The sequence below is a fragment of the Lytechinus variegatus genome, chromosome 11 (genome assembly GCF_018143015.1).
Source record: "Lytechinus variegatus isolate NC3 chromosome 11, Lvar_3.0, whole genome shotgun sequence".
NCBI classification, from domain to species: Eukaryota; Metazoa; Echinodermata; class Echinoidea; order Temnopleuroida; family Toxopneustidae; genus Lytechinus; species Lytechinus variegatus.
This window is the reverse complement of record NC_054750.1, coordinates 17,727,824-17,747,775: the sequence shown is the minus strand read 5'-3', so window position 1 is coordinate 17,747,775 and position 19,952 is coordinate 17,727,824. Positions and strand designations below refer to the sequence as shown.

General features: G+C 35.7%; 1 protein-coding gene across 1 annotated transcript in view; it reads left to right on the top strand.

Moving 5' to 3' along the window:
• Window positions 1–9,325, top strand: part of LOC121423459 (dual specificity testis-specific protein kinase 2-like) — a 77,052-nt gene extending 67,727 nt beyond the window's left edge. Inside the window, exons 7-11 of the mRNA XM_041618800.1 lie at window positions 318–402; window positions 1,359–1,442; window positions 5,278–5,364; window positions 6,432–6,531; window positions 7,411–9,325. Coding sequence (XP_041474734.1) covers window positions 318–402; window positions 1,359–1,442; window positions 5,278–5,364; window positions 6,432–6,531; window positions 7,411–8,045 — 991 coding nt within the window. The 3' untranslated portion in view covers window positions 8,046–9,325. The remainder of the gene's footprint in view (window positions 1–317; window positions 403–1,358; window positions 1,443–5,277; window positions 5,365–6,431; window positions 6,532–7,410) is intronic.
• The last annotated feature ends 10,627 nt before the right edge of the window (window positions 9,326–19,952 follow it).

The following is a 19,952-nucleotide window of genomic DNA, read 5'->3' as shown; positions in this document are numbered from 1 at the left end:
CTGGTTAAAGAAGAAACCGCATGTAAATGGCCTCAACCTTTTACATGTTTATTTTAGGTGTCATGTGACATTAAAATGTATCTGAGACTTTGAATGAAAAGCTTGACCCAATTGATACCATTTAATCACTTTGTAGATGTTCAGACTAAGCAAGATGTAGCATTCAGCATTCATTCAATCAATTGAATTCAATCATGATTCAAGTGTACTAGCACTGTGCTGTTTTCAAAGTCAGTGTCAAAAGAAAATTATATCTGCGTGCTCTTAATCCCTCTTTTACATTTTAGAATGTATATGTTTCTTATTTGTTCACATAGGGAATTGTCAAGTTTAAAGTCTCCAGTTGGAACCCCATTCTGGATGGCCCCCGAGTGCTTGCACTACAAACCATATGATGAGAAGGTGAGAGATTTACCTGACATGGCAACAGACTATGTCAAGCTTTGCAAGGAAACGGGAACATTTCTATGCTAGACATTGTATAAAGAATTGTGTTCACTCAAGTCCGTCTTGTATACTTCAGACGATTTGCAATACCTCAGATTGATCTTCAGGCTTTTGCTTGATTTCAGGCTTAATATTGTACAATAGTGACAAGGAACAATATGTTTTTGACTTCTTTCAGGCTCAGTGAGCAAAACTGACTAGAATCTGCATATGAAAAGAAGAGAGATCTTTCTGACATAGTTATTATTTGTTTTGTGTCACCTGTGCCTGGGAGACGAAAAGCAAACTGAATCACTATGACCCGCAGGTCTCTCCTCCCGATATAACTGATTGGGGGGAATGCAGGTGGACCACTACACCGGGGTTTCCCCCTACTAGTACATGAATAGTGCAAAGGTGGTGACTCTCTTCTACACTGGGCCTCCATTTAACATCCTATCTGAGGGACAGAGTGTTTTCCATTGTAACATAGCCTGCATCTACATGTATGAAACAGGGAAGAGATGTTTACACACAACGCACTGGCTTCAGTCATCTGCTCGGGGTGGACTCGGAACCCACAATATTTGGCTCGACACATTACCGACTGAGCAACAAATTATGTTAAACGTTCCAAGGAATTCATTGCCATGTTTCCATGATTCATGTTAAATATAAAGTGAAACCGGTAAACAAAAACTAAAGTGAGACATGAAAGGTGATCTTTATAATCAGCTGGACTTCTTGGAAAGGTTTATTTAACACATGTTTCAAAGGGTAAATTATTCAAGGGAATCCAATCGGAGGTCTTTAGAGGCAGGTAGACCTTTGATACCGGTATGAGTGTAGTTCTATTGCTGGAGTTAGAATGAAGATATTTTTCATCCCTATTGCTCATGAATTTCTATTGTTATTACTCCCTCTATGTCTAGATTGACGTCTTCTCATTTGGTATTGTACTTTGTGAGATCATAGCGAGAGTGACGGCAGACCCAGAGGAACTTCCGAGGTTGCAGGTATTATGCTCTCCAACCCTTTTCTTCCTAACTTTTGAATGTTTTAAAGTTCATTTTCACTTTTTACCCTATTCATGTGTGCTAACACTGCAATGTTATGGTTAGTACTTTCCCAAACCCTCCATTCTTTTACACCTCAAAATACTGCATTATTGCAACGAGATTGCGGTATTTTGACGAAAGCTTACATGAATGCGGTGATGGGTGTTTTTCCAAGTAACGTGTTTGGCTTATGTCTTTTGGCACTCTACAGTGAGCTCGCTTTTAGTTTAGATATCATGATTTCACAAATATGTTTATGTAGATCTGAGATGATATGGTGACAATTTACCCTAATCTTAAAGAATTTCTCATGAAATTGTTGGCTGCATTACTTCAATTGAGCTTTAAACCAAGGGGAGATGGGGGGGGGGGGTAAGTGTAAGTGTGACTTAGGGCCATGCTTAATCGTCAACACGCACATACGGTCTAATGCTTAACCTAATTGATTAGGTTCATGTTAGTGCACGTCCCATGCTCGTGATCTGGTGATGTGTTGTATACGGCACGCAACTGAAATCTATGTTCATTTTTAAGTCACTTCTTTGTGAAGTCACTTCTAAATCTTGTGAAACACCCCCCCCCAAGTTTTATTTGGTACATATTTATGTATCTCTGGCCAAGGTCAAAGGAAGATAGGATCATTGATATGGTATGCATTGGCCAATCAATCAAGCTATTGGATCCTGGAATGGTATTGGTTTCCTTTTAGTTCGGAAGTGGGTGTACGTGGAGCCTCAATTGGCGAATTCCAACACCAAAATATGAAAAGATTAGGAAGTAAACTTCCTGTCTATGCGGTTTGAAGCTTGACTGCCCTAGGAATACTCAATCTTGAAAACAATTTTTTTTTCTAAATAGCCTGATAAATCTGGTTATCTTATCTGGTTAGATTTTAGAAAGACTAAATAATATTCAAGTTTAGAGGACATAACTTGGCTCAGATTGTTATCGTTTGATATGAAATCAAAGTGAGGATACGGAAGGTATGATAGTGCAGGAAGTAGGTTGAAATAATTGTTTGGGGTCTTAGAAAGCTAGGGCTGTATTCATCTTTCATAATACTAATAATACATAGAGTATTTCTAATATATAAAGCGCCAAATCCACATTGATTATGTGCTCAAGGCGCTGAAATATACTTGGTATATTATTATTACCCCGGCTGTAAGATTCATGAATCTTTTCTTTCCGCTCCATACCCAAGTGTAGACTGATGAATACAGATAGTCAAACAGGGATACCGTTCATTAGGTGCTTTGAGCACGGTAGTCGGGAATGTACATGTGGCTAAACCTGGAATGTTATTGGAGTGTTTTGGACAAGTTGGGTGGATGGTAATTGGCTGCCTTGTAACCATAGTACTTGGCTTGTATGTAACATGGAGCTAGTGCTTGTATGTAGCATGGAGCCACTAGCTCCATGTATGAAGTACGAAAAGTCTACAAAATATTTGTTTACGATCTTGTTGAATTTTGGTTCACAACACAAAAAACAGAAAATAACGAAGAGTTACCTCGAAATTTTCTGCTGCTAACTGCAACCTTCGTCAGCGATAAGACCCGATTTGACCTTAGTGACGTAATGGTCGATGATCGGGTCGTAGACATTCGGAAGCTTGTATCGCCCCCCGTCACTCTTGAGAGAAGGTCTGAACGCCCGGATGTAGACGGTCTCTTTCATACCTCTCTCGAAGTACCGCGGCTCCCTGTCCAGCACTTGTACCTTGTTGATGTCAACACGATGGCCATGGGATTCGATGTGTTAGCCATCTGTTTAAAAGCTCCCCATGTATTGAAAATTGTGTCGTGTTACAGCAAAATATTTGTTCCTTTTTCCATTTAACTATCTTGTGCTTCTCTTGAAGAACATCAGTTTTAAATTTGCCCCCAAGGATTTAAGCATGATTCTATCAATTCTATCAATTCATACTGAACCCACATTTTATTCCCATGGCAGTTTATATAAAGGAATAATTGGGGATTTTTTTGAAAAATTAAAAACCAGAACCTTTTTGCTATTTTACCCTTTTAACTCATTTCTTTGCCTATGACTGTCAGTCTGTATAATCTGCGATATTAAAGTGATGCTCTTTCTCATTTTCCACTCCATCAAGTTGAAAGTGTGTCGACCTTTTAAGTTAGCCATCTGTTTAAAAAGCTCCCCATGTATTGAAATCTGTGTCGTGTTACAGCAAAAGGAAGAGGAAGCAAAGAGTTACTACTTTATTGGTGAAATTCAAAAAGGAAAGGCCAAGGGAAAGACATTTGATGTTTCTTGGCAGTGTATCTAAGCTCTATCTTTAGAATGTTGTTTATAGCCTTGCTTGGTGTAGGATCTTGTTTCTTGGCTGTCATTTTTTTTCCAGCCAACTTCAGCTTTTGAGGGATACATTGACTAGAGGAATTGTGACATGGTTTCCTGGGTTGTGGGGCTTGGAAGGGTACATTGCACAATACATCGAGATCCAAGTGAATTCTTCCAAATTTTTATTTATATCTTTATGTCATGTTCTACATCCTGTTGAATAACAGCCATCAACCAGCTTATTTTTATATCAAAGGAGGTCGGCGTTACACATTTCAGTTGTGTTTCCAATTTTAAACTTTCGATTTGTCTTTCTTTTTTGTAATGTTGTCAAATAATATGTATAAAATAGAATGAATTACAGACTATGGTTCCATGGCATTTGCTCTGGCGACAATTGCTCCGATGGAAATTCTGCACATTAAGCAAAACAAAACCTAACCTCCAAAACTAAAACTCTAATGCTAATCTTTACATTATTGTGAAACCAAAAACTCTATGACAATCCTAACTCTGACCCTATGCCCTCTTAGATATCAAGACCGGAGCGAATGTCGCAGGAGCAAATGTCATGTCACCCAAAATACTGCTTGTGGAGTTTACTCTCAAGGCCCAGTGGCTGACCGTGACCCAGAGGAGACAAAGCATTGGAGGGGCACTGTATTATTTGTGAACAATGCTGTGCCCCTCCAATACTTTGTCTCCTCTGGGTCACGGTCCGCCACTGTCAAGGCCTTAAGGGGACACCAAAGCGTTGATGAAGCTGGCCTTGACAACATGTAGGGAAAGTCCCTTTGCTTCGTGGTATGCTGTAGTCCTGCTAAAAATAACACAGTGTCCCACAATGTGTTCATAGTGTGTTCTCAGTGTAGAACACAATGGCCCGAATTCACAAAGATGGTTTTGAAAACCCACGGTTGAGTCCATGGTTTATGCAGATTTCCTGTATAAATTACGCTTAATTTAGCGCGTATCGGGCGCATGTATAAAATATGTCTAATGCTGATGCGCGCATTTGTCACAGTGCGCCAAATTGACGCCTGTTACCATGGTTAAATACGCTATTTTATTTATGAGTCCACTCTTCAAACAGTGGACTCATGTCACTATATCATCGAGGATCTAGATCTGGTAGTTACATTCGAACTGAACTTTGTGAAATCTTGAAATCTACGCTGAAAAATGTTCACACTGAAGATCACCAACACAGATAAGCTCACGTGGGACAGTGTATTATTATTGCTTTGAATGTCGGCCCAACGCTTGACCTGAATCCTGTGCTTATTTGCTAATTTCTCAGCAATTACACAATTTCTTCGAGAATCCTTTGGCACATATTTTTTATTTATACGAACAGACACTTTGGTGGTCATTTCATTGGATTCTGTACGAACTCATTTTGAAATCGTTGCCACAACTGGAATATATCTTTAAATACCATTCTAAATCATACTTTGTGTTGACTCTCAATATTTCTTTAACCTTTCAGAACTTTGGTCTTGATGAAGTGGGCTTCCAGGCCATCAGCTCAGATTGTCCTGAACCTCTGCTAGAGCTTGCTTTCTTATGTTGCAAAGTAAGTAACGTGTAATACATTCACTGATTCACAATTGATGTTAAATGGTTTTGATTTGAAAAAGATTCAAGATAATTTATTGTCATACATAAAAATACACAAAATTTGTTTTCGGGCATAAAGCTACAAACATGAATACAATAAACAATGGCATAAATAATAAATGTGCAATATCAATGAGAATAACGGTAACTAGACTTATAAAGCACCAACTTTAGGGGATACTATTTGCTGTAAAGAATTGATTTTAAAGTAGAAGAAATGCAAAATGAAGAATTATTGTAACACATTCTTAAAGGGAAACCTTTGGAATAAGTAGGTCGATCATCCCACTGGCAATGTGACAAGGATGTGTGAACAACTTTCCCTTTGATAGACTGTGAAATACCCCCAAATGTCTCTTTTTGCTTTTTCTTATGTTGATACAAACTCTTTATCCATGATGCATTCTTTAAAACCTGTATTACATTCCTTCCTGTAGAAAGATTACATGATCTACTGATAGATGTGATAAAAGAGGCAATTTCAGTGAAATATATACTAAACTAATGGGGAGAGTTGTTCACAAGTGACATCACACATCTTTGTCGCATTGCCAATCTGAGGATCTCCATAGCATTAGTGATCGCAATATTCAAATGCTCATAACCTTCTTCTCATTATTTGTCAGATTTTTATCAAACTTTCGTTGGTCTGTTTCTTTTGATTTTTCTGTTTCCACACAAGCTATCTTGTTCTAAAGGTTTTATTCTCCTTTAAGTTCTTTCAAAGTGAAATCCAGCCCAAATTGATCTTTTCTCAAGGGAAGTAAGAAGAAAAATCCAACAACCACCTGGTTCCTCTGTATTAAAGCAACTGAAATGATGTGTCTCTTGTGGAGTCTGTTCCACAAAACCATCCCAAGTGTGAATGTGTGCACATCCCATAGATATGATTGGCTAGTTCTTTGACACAGGTGTCTATGAGATATCCAAGAAGTTCATTTAATGTTTTTATGCAACGAACCCCCTGTATGTTATGCCTATTGGGGAGTTTTCATATTTGTTTTCCTATTCGTTTCCATGCAGATGGATAAGAGGATTAGGCCGGCGTTTGTAGATATTGAGTTTCAGCTGCAGCATATCAAGATCAAACTTGGAAGGAAAGACAGATTGATGACAGGAAAGGGTTTGTGGATTTGTTTAAATCTTCTTAATTCGACATTGGGGGATTGTTTTATGAAGCAAAAATAGTCAGTGATTTACATTGACTAAATCTGAGCCAAGCAAATGCAAGTGTTTAAGTAGTTTCTATTTGTGTTTCTGTTTGTGGTAACTCCCGTAGGAACTCAGCAGGATAGCATTTTTGCTGGTAAACGCCAAGCTGGTATATAACCAATTACCTTGGAAACATTCTACGTCTAGGTTAATAAGTCATAGTGGCTGACGTAATAGACGACAGATATGGGCCTTTTTATTAAAGTGGAGACAATGGCAGAGTTGAGATTTGAACTCACAACCTTGCGATTATGAGTCCAATGCTCTAACCACTGGACCACACGACTCATAAGAGTCTTCAGTGAATAACCACTGATTACTTTGTTTCATGAAATGCTTTAGAAAACATGATGGAAGACCAAGGGAGTTGTAACTTTAAAATAAGGGAATGAATCATTTTTTTCTAAAGAAATAAAATTTGTATTCAGCAAAAATGAGAGGTATACCACATCTCCTTGTGAATAATGAAATAGACCAAATTAATTTTTCTAAGTAGGCAGCAAATAATTGGAATAATTTTTTGTTGTCCGATTTAACAAAAGTTATTGGGCTTAATCACAGAATTTGACTTTGTCTTGCATTGGTGACTTTGCAACCTTTGCCTAAATAAGAACAGCTGATGAAGCTTTGAATATATCAAACCACTCTTTGAATCGTGGAGGGAGGGGGTAAGACTGATTGCTATTAGTGTGAGCAGAATCTGGCTACCCATAGTTCAATGTGGACAAAACCAGATTAAAAACTTTGGACTACAGACTGATTTGAAACCTTTGCACTCTTTTTTTTCCAGGAGATAAAAGCAAGAGGTCTCGGCGTCACACTGTTTATCTCAACGTTCCTGAAGCACCTAATGCTCCAACAGCTCAGCAACCACGGAAACATCCTCTTGTGAGAAGCAACTCTGACAGAGGCGCCCGCGATCGAAGACATTCACGCCAAATGAACCAAACAAATCCCTTTGATACGCCGTCATTGAACGGTGGCAGGACAAAATTTGTGAATTCGGGCCGGGACCAGCTGAAGCAGTTATCTCCGGACGTGTCGCTGGACATAGGTCAAGTGTTGTCCACCCTGTTTGGGAGGATGGACATAACGAATATCTTTGAACAGCCAATAAAGAGAAGACTTTCCGTTTCCTTGCCTTCATCACCGGAGCTCCATCGGCGGGAGATGTCGATAGAGGACGATGACTTCTTCGACGACCTCATGAGCTGGCCAAGCTCTTCGGACACTTTTGAACTCAGTACGAGTAGAACACCTCCCCCTCCAGATGACATGTCACCCCTGTGTGGAGTGGGAGAGTCGGCCGAGTCTGCATCGTGTAGCAGTGCACAGGGTGATACCATTTTGAATAGTAGCACAGATGGAGGGGAGTTTCATGAAAGCAATAGAAAGGGACCAAACGTCAATAACAACATCAGGTAGGACTCGAGGAATAGATGTCTTCTAACCAGAGGAAACTATGGCCTGGATGAGCCAACCAAGAGACGGATGGATAGTGGATTTATAGATCCACGATGATAACCCTGTATCTAGGCTGAAATTACTAACAAAATTTGCCAAATGTTAAAAAAAGCAATTAACCATGTTACGTTCGTATCTAAGGGATAAGTCTTTGGAGTTTCAAGGGTTATACATGTACTTTATGTGTGTGTATCTTCTATGCAGACAGGCATAGGTTAAGTCTTTACCACTGACATGAATATATGCAGATCTTTGTATAGAGACAGACATTAGTCATTAAGTATTTGACTAATTATCTAGTCTCTTATGGTATAACCTCGTGTATTAGAACATTAATCATGAGGGTTCTCATCTGAAATTTTCAAGTAAATTTTCATGCATCAAACTGAAGAGCCGCTGCATATGATTTGGTGCATTCTGCTTATTCAGTATATTTGAGTCTGGCATTAGAGTCAACTGATAATGGCTGTAAAAATATCTGCACTAGATAGCCAGTATTATGAACTCTGGCTGAATTCAAACTCTTGATCATTTTATTGCTACAATCACCAAAAACAAATCTGACTCATAAAGCCAATGCCAAATAACGTTCAAAGTATGTATCTGCCTGTGTGCAGTGTGTATGAGTGCGTATGTAAACTGCATGCAGGCCAGACTCCATTCATGTAGGTGGCTGATTGCCGTAGGTGGCTGAGTACTGTAAAGCAAAATACTTCAGCGAAAAAATTGACAAAGACAGTTACGTATACCTCCCTGAGGGATGTTTTATAAAGCTGTTCGTAAGTTCTGAGTGACTTTACGAAAGACTGGTGATCCTTTCTCTGAGGTAAGTTGTGTGCACCAAATTTTCATTGGTGTGGATGTAGTTCCTAAGAAAGGTTCCTCGGTCATTCGTTAAGTCACTCATAACTTACAAACAGCTTAATGAAACACTTAACAGGTATATTTTATTTTGTGATTGAATGGGTACGAAAGCATTTGCAGTTGCAGTTGACAGCATGAGGGTCCTGTTCACAAGGACTTGAAATAATAACAAATGCAAAATTTCAATGACAAGTGTACTAACTGCCAATCAAACTGAAAGATTTCAGTAGCTTTTAACTGTTCTTGCAAAGTTGGTATTATAACAAGTTTTGTGAAATGGGCTCCTGTTGAAGATTGCAAGACGTGAACAAGCAGATGGTATCTTTAGACGGAAGTACAAGCGCCTTCTAGAGAGCAGTGCTCGCCAAGTTAGATTGGACCAAACTCACAAACATACCTGGGTGGTGTTTCATAAAGCTGTACCTAAAGTTACGCACAACTTTACGATTGACTGGAGTTGTTTTTTACATAAGTCAGCTACATAGGGATATATCATATAACTCAAAAAATGATCACCAGTTGTGCCTAAAGTCATTCGTAACTTACGAACAGCTTTGTGAAACAGGCCCCTGCATGACTCATTCATCTAATGCTGAAGTTCATTCCACGATCACATAAAAAAAATTTAGCAGCTTGAAGCTGGTATTATAATCAATTACATAAGGAGCAACTCAAAAGTTGGGTTTAATATCAATTATTCGCAAAAAAGGATCAGATTATTCAATTTAATTTTTTGAAAATGCTAGTTGGTTACTTCTGGTACAGTTTTGGATGTGAGTATTGAAAGCCTGAATGAGGCTACTTATCTTTTATCAAACACCAACTTCTCTTAGTTTCATCACCAATTTATCCTGGTTCCAATCCCAATTAATTCCAAAACCATCTTATCTTAGTTCCACAGCCAATTCATGTTTGTTCCAAAACAAAATTATTCTAGTTCCAAAATCAGAAAATATTAGAAAAAAAAGAAAATATTCTTGTTGTTGATAGCTTCTACTCTTCACCAAATAGGACTTTGATTCCCATTTTTTTTTTCCAATGTAAATCAACTTTTGAATTAACCAAGGTCATATTTCATGATCATCATTGAAACTGCCATTTGTTCTTTTGTCACATCCAGTAACTTCCATTATAATCAACATATTTTCTCATGTACACAGATACAAATAAAAACAAATGCCTTAGATAGAAAGCAAATTTCACCAAATGAAAAAAAAAAATGTATATATATATTTATGTATGTATTGGATGTGAGGAATATATTTTTCTTCTCTTCCCCACATCGGCATAGAGAGTGGTATGGCAGGGCATTGCATAATATATTTTTTATTACCAGGTATCTGACACCAAGGTTTACATTCAGAATACCATGGGTAATGTACGTTTGTTTTGTATGCTATTTGTATTAAATTGGAGGGGGTTTCACAAAGCGTCAAGTGTGAATTAAAATCATCCTAACACTGACTTTGAAATCAAGTCAATCCTCTGAAGTGCCAACATTAATTGAACATTTAACACCATTGATGACCCGGGGTCCGTTGCAGAAAGAGTTGTAATCAAACGTAACTAAAAAAATCTTGTGCAACTTGATTTTCAGCCAATGAAGCACCTGTATTCGGGACTTGAGCTTGAGACTTTGACTTGCGTTTAAAAGCAACTCTTTCTGCAACAGGTTCTTGGGTGCAGTAACAAGTTTTCTCTGAGGATTGTCTGCCCAATGTAGATGATTCCTTGTATATGGCATGCAAGTAGAATAGTTACTTAAAATCAATTACAAATGTGTTTGGGGGTTCCCAGGTTGATCATATCGTCGCACGCACCACGAACTGTCCTCTCTGCGCACTTCGATGCGAAAGTTACTTTTGCAGAAAACGTATTTAAAGAAAAGATTTTTTAAAAACCAGCAATAAGTGCACCTACAAGGAGAGCAAATTATTTAACAGTGTCTTCGTTAAAAAGTTCAGGTTCCAAAGCATGCAAGTAGAATGTAAGTTACTTAAAATCAATTACAAATGTGTTTGGGGGTTCCCAGGTTGATCATATCGTCGCACGCACCACGAACTGTCCTCTCTGCGCACTTCGATGCGAAAGTTACTTTTGCAGAAAACGCATTTAAAGAATTGTTTTTTTAAACCAGCAATAAGTACACCTACAAGGAGAGCAAATTATTTAACAGTGTCTTCGTTAAAAAGTTCAGGTTCCAAAGTTTCATCCCGTATCTTTATATTTTAGTATAAATTTGCTATTGATTGCCAGTATTACCCCACAAGAGTGACTTTAAATCACACTTGAATATTTGTGAAACATGCCCCTTGAGGGATGAAATAATCACACTTCATTGTGTACCTATTCATGGATTTGATGTTGACCTTTAAAGGGATGGTCCAGGCTGGAAAATAAAGTAAAATTCACAGAGCAAAATGCTGAAAATTTGATCAAAAATCGTGTAACAAATAACAAAGTTATTGAAATTTAAAGATTTGCATCATTCAGTTGGAACAGTTCTAGGCATGTCTTTATGAATATTCATGAAGTGGGCTGATGATGTCATATTCCCACATGTTCTTTCGTATTTTATTATATGAATTTCATATAGATACTAATATTTTCAGCCCCGACCATCCCTCTAAGTTGAGATCTTGATGTTGGCATTTATTGTGAGATCTTGATGATTGTCCATAAAAATGCAGCATCTTATTACAACTCAAAAAAAAGAAGAAAAGAATTTTATAATAACAGTAGTAAATGCAATATTATTTCAAGAAAAACTGTAAGTTGTTTAATTGATAATCTATGTAAGTGATATCTGTAACAGGTTGATCAGTAAGACCTTTTACTTGTGGGTAGATATTTGCATTTTAACTGTTGAACAGTTTTCACATCTCACTTCTCATCTATCAACTTTTTGACACAAACAGTTGAAAACATAGGCTACAGAAATCTCAATTTTGTAGTATGGTCAGGTGTGGAAAAATAGTGCTAGAAAACAAAATTAACAGCGGCAGCAGAAAAAAAATTAATATACTTTTACACGGTTTTTAAAGGGTTCCCTACCTTTTATGATATGTCATGTAGAGAACATACACTTGGGTATTACTGGTATATTTCGGGTGAGAATTTCATTTTATATTACTGTATATGTACCTCAAAATGTCAAAATCTGTTCAATACCTAACATTAATACGGTGTGCTTCGTCTGTTCTCTGGGTAGATACCTTAATTTGGTTGATGATTTATATTTTTGAGCTTATTTTCTAAAAATGGTGGTGTTTTTATATTTTAAATGTAGTACATGTACCTCACAAAATAGTGGAGACTCATTTAATTCATCGTACCTCAAGCAGTTGGAATACGCCATGGGAAGATAGCTTTTAGTTTCAAGTTACAAGTATTTGAGAGAAAAGAAGAAGGAAAACATGGAATACTTGAGATACCTGCACAACACAATGACATTATGTATCAATTGAGTTATTTTTTTTTCATAACAATGTTCATTTCTGTTTGCAATAATCTGTATAAGTGGTAAAAGGATGATTTAAAGGTTCCATGAAGGCCTCAATGATTTACTGTTACTCATTTGTGAAGAGGTCTTGTAGGACAAAACCATTAACTTTTCGCTTTGAAAATATCACATTTTAATTTCAGAACCAACTTTAAGGTAATGTCTTGGCTATTTTTTAACCAATGTGCCCCGCCCACCAAAAAAATCTCAGAATGTCATTCGGAGAATCATGTGACCGCTGACGTAGTGCCGCATGGTCTATGGGTTTCACGTGTGTAGTGTATTGTCTTTCAATCCTTGCGGTCACCTTTTGCATGGCCAGCACCATATGAATTTATCATGTGAGAAATGTCCTGTTTCAATAATTTTTAATTCATCAGCTTTCTTTAGTCTTCTTCAGGCTTGGCTTGACTACGCTTCACAAAAAAGTAAAGCCTGTCTATAGTGATCACCTCGGGGAAACACAAAATGTCGCCATTGTAGGCAGATACTGCTATAGTCAGATTCTTATACACACCGTATGTAATCTGCCTCAATGACAGTTGACTTCATTGGGTCACTATAGACAGGTCCCCAAAGTATGAACGGGGCATTTTATGCCATGAATATGGATGGGGCAATGTGTGCCAACACAAAGGAATAAGGCCTAGTGCCCCCAAGTATGAACGATGCATCTTGTGCTTCGAGTGTTAATAGATTATCTTTATTTTTCGATGATACATTGAGATAAAGCAGCTGATTCCACTTTGGTTACTGGTGATCAGGAATAAACAAATAGTATTTTGATTCTGCCAAATGATAATTCAGTTCGGGGTAAGCACATGATAAATGTATTAAATCAGGAGGATCCTCTAACTTTAGATACTAGAGAGATACTAATCTTTTGCCAAAAGTCAGAAAGACTGATTTGAAGAAAAGGTTTTATATTTTGTTCTTTCTGTAAAATTATTAAAAAAAAAATTTTACTCTTGAATTTTCTGTAACCTGAATTTTTTACTCAATTTTTTGTGCGGTCAAAGATTTGTTTCTAAAGCATGCCCTCGACAATCTATGCGTGTATGAAACTCTGGGGAGCATTTCATCAATATTTTCATCCGACAAGTTGTCAGATCTGACATCTTTCCATGATTTTGATTGCCTGAGAGGCACTGTTCCTATGGTAGCTGTCGGATAAAATGGGACTTGTCGGATAAAACGTCCGACAAGTTCTTTCATGAAACATCCCCCAGATTACATATAGGAAAAGGTCTAGCAGTGTGCATATAAAAACATTATTCAAATCTAGAGGGCTGATATTAATATATACTTGAATATTGCATTTGAAATTTACTAGAATATGAAAGAGCAACTCCTCAAATTTTCAATGATATCTCCATTGTTCCTCTTACACCACGCATGACTTAACTAATCGACATTGAAGACAGGTATTTTATGAGAATTCCATTTCCTCTCCAAGTTTTGGCGATTATGGCTTGGATCCTCTCTGATGATTTGGCCTAGTGATAAGTTTTGTCACTAGGTATTTCAAATATGAATAGCCTTTTGTAGGCTATGATAATGGCCGAAAATGTCGCATATCATGACTTTCTGTTCAGGTTCTGTTTACGGTTACACTTCGTAATTCCGAAGGTTCTTTATTCCGAAGATTCGTAATTCCGAAACACGGAAATTCCCTATACCTCGATGTTCGTTAATCCGAAAACGTAAAAGGGTTCGTTAATCTGAACGTTTGTGGCGTTATTTTGAAGATTGGTTATTCCGAAGGTTCAATAATCCGAAAACGAAATAAGGTTCGTTAATCCTAAAATGAAATAAGATTTGTTGTTCCGAAGGTTCGTTTATCCGAAAAGGAAATAAGGTTTGTTGTTCCGAAGGATCGATAGTCCGAAAACGAAATAAGGTTCGTTAAGCATTTCGTTTTCGGACTAGCGAACCTTCGGAATTACGAACCTCACTTCGTTTTCGGACTAACAAACCTTTGGAATTACGAACCTCATTTCGTTTTCAGACTAACGAACCTTCGGAATTATGAACCTTCAGAAATATGAACCTTCGGAATAACGAACCTTCGGAATATCCCAACCTTCGGAATAATGAAGCTTCGGAATTACGAATGTATGCGCTGTTTACTTCACCCAACACTGGAAAAAAAAGAATCTGTGCAAGGTGTTCTTCAGATCGGTTAATTAAGCCAGTAAGCTAATGAAAATATGTTTTTTCTCTTATAATTGAGTGGATTAACTTTGTAATATTCAATAATCTTTATATCGATAAACACTGTATGAAAGAAAAATTATTTAGTGTAATAAGTGCAATATCTCTTAAAATAATTTTCATATTATATGATTTATCATCAAAGGGTCTCTATATACATTTCTTCTTTGTAATTTAGGTTTATATGCTTATGAGACGAGGCAATGTTTGAAATTAAATAGATCTCATCAAGCTGTGTAGCATAGCTCATACTGATTAATACTATGGAGGTGGACTTATTTAGGCCGTGTAATCCCAGATAATGGAATCTTGTAAATATAATTTCCGTTTCAACTCTTGCACTTGGTAATAGAACGAGCCGGAAGAAAAGAAAGATTTTGCATCTTTTTATTTTTCAGTAATGCCATCTGTATCAATTTTTCCCAGGACAATCTCTCCGCCACAAGAATTTCATTTGAAATTATATATGAAAAACAATATAAAATGATGATACAATCAGTTATATACTACTACAATGAACTGACAATCATTCCAAAATAACCGCTTGCATACAAAAAATTGAACAAAGGAATTATTCAATCGAAACCATATTTTGTAAAATCTATGTTTTTTCTCATTTTGAGGATAATTCATTATTAAAGATTAAATGTTACTGAAATAAGGAATTGTATTACTTATTTTGAAATTAATCAGCTTATCTCTTACTACAATCATCATACAATTAAGTGTTCAATCATTTTTTTCCAATCAATCTGAATATTATATTTTTCAGATGAAAATTTAAGTATCCTGTTGGTTTTTGTCCAAATTCAGTTCTCTAACCTTTCTTCAACATTATTAACATGCCTGCACTCCCAGTACAGTGTTAATTTTTTCTAGGGAACTGGAAAATATTTCAGAAAGTCATGCAAGGCTCAATATATTACTTGGGAACTCAGCTTAAATGACAATGTAGATTCATAACGTCCTAAATGACAATCCAGACCACAATTAATGTTCCATGTCTTCTCTGTAAAGTGGTCGTGATCATGGATAATGTCTTTGTGTTTTTTTCATTTTCCTTCCTCTTAAGTTACTAAGTCTTAATCAAAACTCTCTCAAAATTCATCACAAGCTGATGCAGGGTATAAATGGATAATTGTTTGTTTTATGACATGTCTATGATATACAAAAAATATGTACATGCATATTGTGTTGGTGTAGATACACAGGTAGAACTTATTAGCGTATGTCATATCCAGCAAATAATACATGTAGGTGTATACTTCTCCTTATCCTTCTGGAGTTAGTGAGCAAATTTAAAATACAATTCTAAGGAAATAAGTCATATTGTTCCTACATATGATTGATTAATGTCGCACTATTTACTGCATATATACCATTTGTAATGATAATAATGATTATTGTAATGATGGTATTAATGACAATAATAAAATAATAAAGATAATAATAATGATAGTGATTAATGATGACAATCATAATTATAGTAATATATAATAATAATAATAATAATAGTAATAATGATAATGATGATAATAATAATAAAAATAATAATAGTAATAATAATAATACTGATAATAATGATATTAATAACAATAATGATAATAATAATAATGATGTTAATAATAATTATAATGATAATAACAATAATACTAATAATAACAATGATAAAATTATAGTCGTTTATTATAGAATGGATGAGAAAATCCCCGCAATCTGATTGGTTGAGAGCTATGCAAGAATTTTTACTGGGCTGCACGAACGATATCCCGATAATCAAAACGATATCCACTGTAAACAAGCTATCGCCCGAAAAGGTCATTGTGATGTCATCGCGCATGTACTGTTACGCTTGTTTACGTCAAAATTTTGAATTTTCGATCAAGGCAGAATGAATCAAATAAAGGATGCAAAATGATCTGTAAGTACAAATCTGGTACCGTAATTGTCATTGGGATTAAAACTGCCCGCATACTTGTTAGTTGAGAAGTCCAGACATACGATCTAATGTTAGATCTACTGCCCTGAGCTGTGAACAGCCAAATTAATTCTCCAGTGCTCCACTGCACTGCAGGCCCAGGCAGCTGCAAGCGCTGGCCTCCGGCGCGGCCCGGGCATACACACAGCTAAATTGGAGGTCGGAGGCTGCCTCAAGATCTTGTCAATGCAAAGCTGTATTTGGCATTTTGGGTATAATAATGCCTTTGTGCCAACATATTATGCAGTTAAGCCCATATTTATGTTGTCCAGGGTTATCAAAGTGTCTGCATTACATTTTGGAATTTTCATGCATCCGGTAAATAAATCATACGTCCGGTAAAAAAAATCATGCGTCCGGTAAATTTTTTCATGCGTCCGGTAAATTCAATTTACCGGACGCATGAAATTATCATGCATCCGGTAAATCATTAATTTTTGTATTTTATTCAATAAATTTTTTCCATTCTATAAAACAGATGATGCATGGGTTTCTTTCATGGGTCAGTGGAACTGTGTGCACGCGGTACCTTTGGCATTATGGTCTAAACCCACTCGGCTGCGCCTCGTGGGTTAAACCATGCCAAAGTTACCTTGTGCACACAGTTCCTACTGACCCACTCTAACCCATGCATCATTTGTATAATAACCACCTCTAAGCATCTAGCATGGCTACACTGATTGGGTACTTGAGTATTATAGGAATCCATTCCTATTGAGTATACATTTACTAAACATGGCTTACCAAAGGACATGATTACTGCTATTTGATTAGAACACTGGATATTGTAGGTGTAATTGTTGCTTGTAGCTAAAAAGTGAATACACTAAATTGAGAATCTTTCATTATGTACAATGTATTTTTTGTCACAACTAGCTGTAACTCAACTTAGCTCAAGTTTTGTGTTTTAATTTGATTTCAGTTACTATTAACATGAGAAAACACGCTGTACCTCTGGGTAATTGTAGAAAAGTAGAAAATATTTCAAATCATTAAATGTTTAATGAAATTGGCTGATGGGCTAAAGCAGTTAACCTATACCATTTGTTTGTTTTATCTTGCCAAAAATGTTTTGTAAATATTAATTTGTGTACCAGTATGTATAATTTGCTTGAATAAATGTTTGTACATTTTTATGATAAAGAGTATTAAGGAGAGAATTTCTTTAAAAGTGAGATATGAAATAATTTTTCTAAAAAAATTGGGATGCATGATTTCTTTTTATTAATGTTTTATTTATGAAATATAATCCACATATACACTATTTGATATTGGAAATGCCACTCTGATATATTCTTGCTAAACCTTTCAGCATTCGGTTTATTTTACCTGATGACATTTGTTTCTTTGCATTTTCTTAAAGATTGTTTGAAACAATTGGTAATGAATATATGAATTATTGAATGAATGACTCTGTTTTCCTTTGTGAGAGATATTTTTTGCCATGTCTTACAAAGAGTTAGAATTTATGGTAAGCCATATGTGAACTAGTCTATGGTAAGCCATGTGTGCACTATTGAAACCCCAATGTGTCAAAATCTTACATCAGTGAGGCATACACTGTTTCTTTATCAACAGAAAGAATGAAAGAAATAAAACAAAGCTGTGTAAGGAGGTTGTTATGGGGATATACTAGTATTGGATATTAATAATTAGATCACATTTTATATGAATATTTTAATATGAATCACCTTTTCTACGAAAACTTTAAAATTCATCTCATTGATTTATTTAAACAGCTTCACACAGTCTACAAGTTTCTTTCTTCTGTTATTTCTTATAGAAATGTATAATTTTCATCACAAATCATAATTTCCAAATGCTTCTTTTTTTCTGATGGTATATAATTTGCTAGATATTTTTTCTATTTCTCATCTCATTGTAAATTTTCTGCCTAATTTCTTTTGACTCATAAAATATATATCAATACACACACAAAAGAATTATGATTTATTAATATCTTGATCATGCTAAGATTGTAAAGCAATAATAGTATTTTTTCATTACACTGGTTGATTTGTGATGTATTTGATAATTTACCATTTTCTTTTTATATTCATGTATCATAAAAAATTGTGTTGACGCAATTTCAGTAGTTACATGAGTGAGATACTCTATATGTTGAATCAAACTTTTTGTTTGTGATCATGTTTGATTTTTTTTTTTTTATATATAGATGTCAAATAACCTGGATTCCCCCTCTGAATGTCAGATGCCATGAAGGAATTTAAAGACAATTCTGGTATGGCCCTGTAGAATTATTTGGATGCTGCCCTCTTGTGTCAGATCTAATAGATCTTTATCTTTTCTGAATACATGACGTATGTTTTAATATATAAGTATTTAGAGGAGAGTGAAACTAAAAAAGCACTCTTTTTCTTTTTAAGCTGTTACAGCCAAGAATAAATAACTAAAGAAAATGAATAATACAATAATAATGATAGAAAATCAATCGTCATAATGTATGAAATGAAATGAAGTAGAAGATTCAGTGGTTTATTGTTTCTGAAACTTTTACTTTTACTCAAATGAATATGATACATCTAACTTTCATTGTCATCTTTAATAGAGTTGTTTTTTCAAATAGTTTTTTTCGGTGTGTTCAGAGTCAAACAAATTTAATTGATTTTATTTATGTTGTGAAAGTTTTCTTTATTATCTAATTATGTACAGAATATTAAAAATAAAGCCACATCTTTGTGCTGTGCACAAAGATGATTTGGAATATCTATGTATTTCTTTATATGACTATATAGTTTGGGCAATCAATACATTGTTATAGCATATATGGTGATTATTACAAAGAAGTTTGATTTTGATGAATTTCATTAATAATAAAAAGGTGCATTTTTGTTCACTCTTGCAAACTGAGATTATGACTTTGATTGTGATCTGTTTATGAAGATTTACTTATTGCTGTTTTTATGTGAAGTAGAACAATGTCTCCCAAACAATTGTATGAAAGTGAAAATTTCAGTCTATCCATATCATTCTATCATAATCATCACCACCACCACCACCACCGTCGTTGTCGTCGTCATCATCACCATAACCATAACCGACATTGCAAACATCTTCCTCATTGTGATCATAATCATTATCACCACAATCATCATAATCATCATCTCAATCGTCGACGTCGTCATCGTCGCCTTCATCATCACCTTCATCATCATCATCATCATCATCACTTTCTTCGTCACCTTCATCGTCACCGTCATCATCGCTACCATCACCCCCACTATCACTATCATCATTATCATCGCCATATTCACCAACATCACCATCGTCACTCTCGCCTCCATCATCA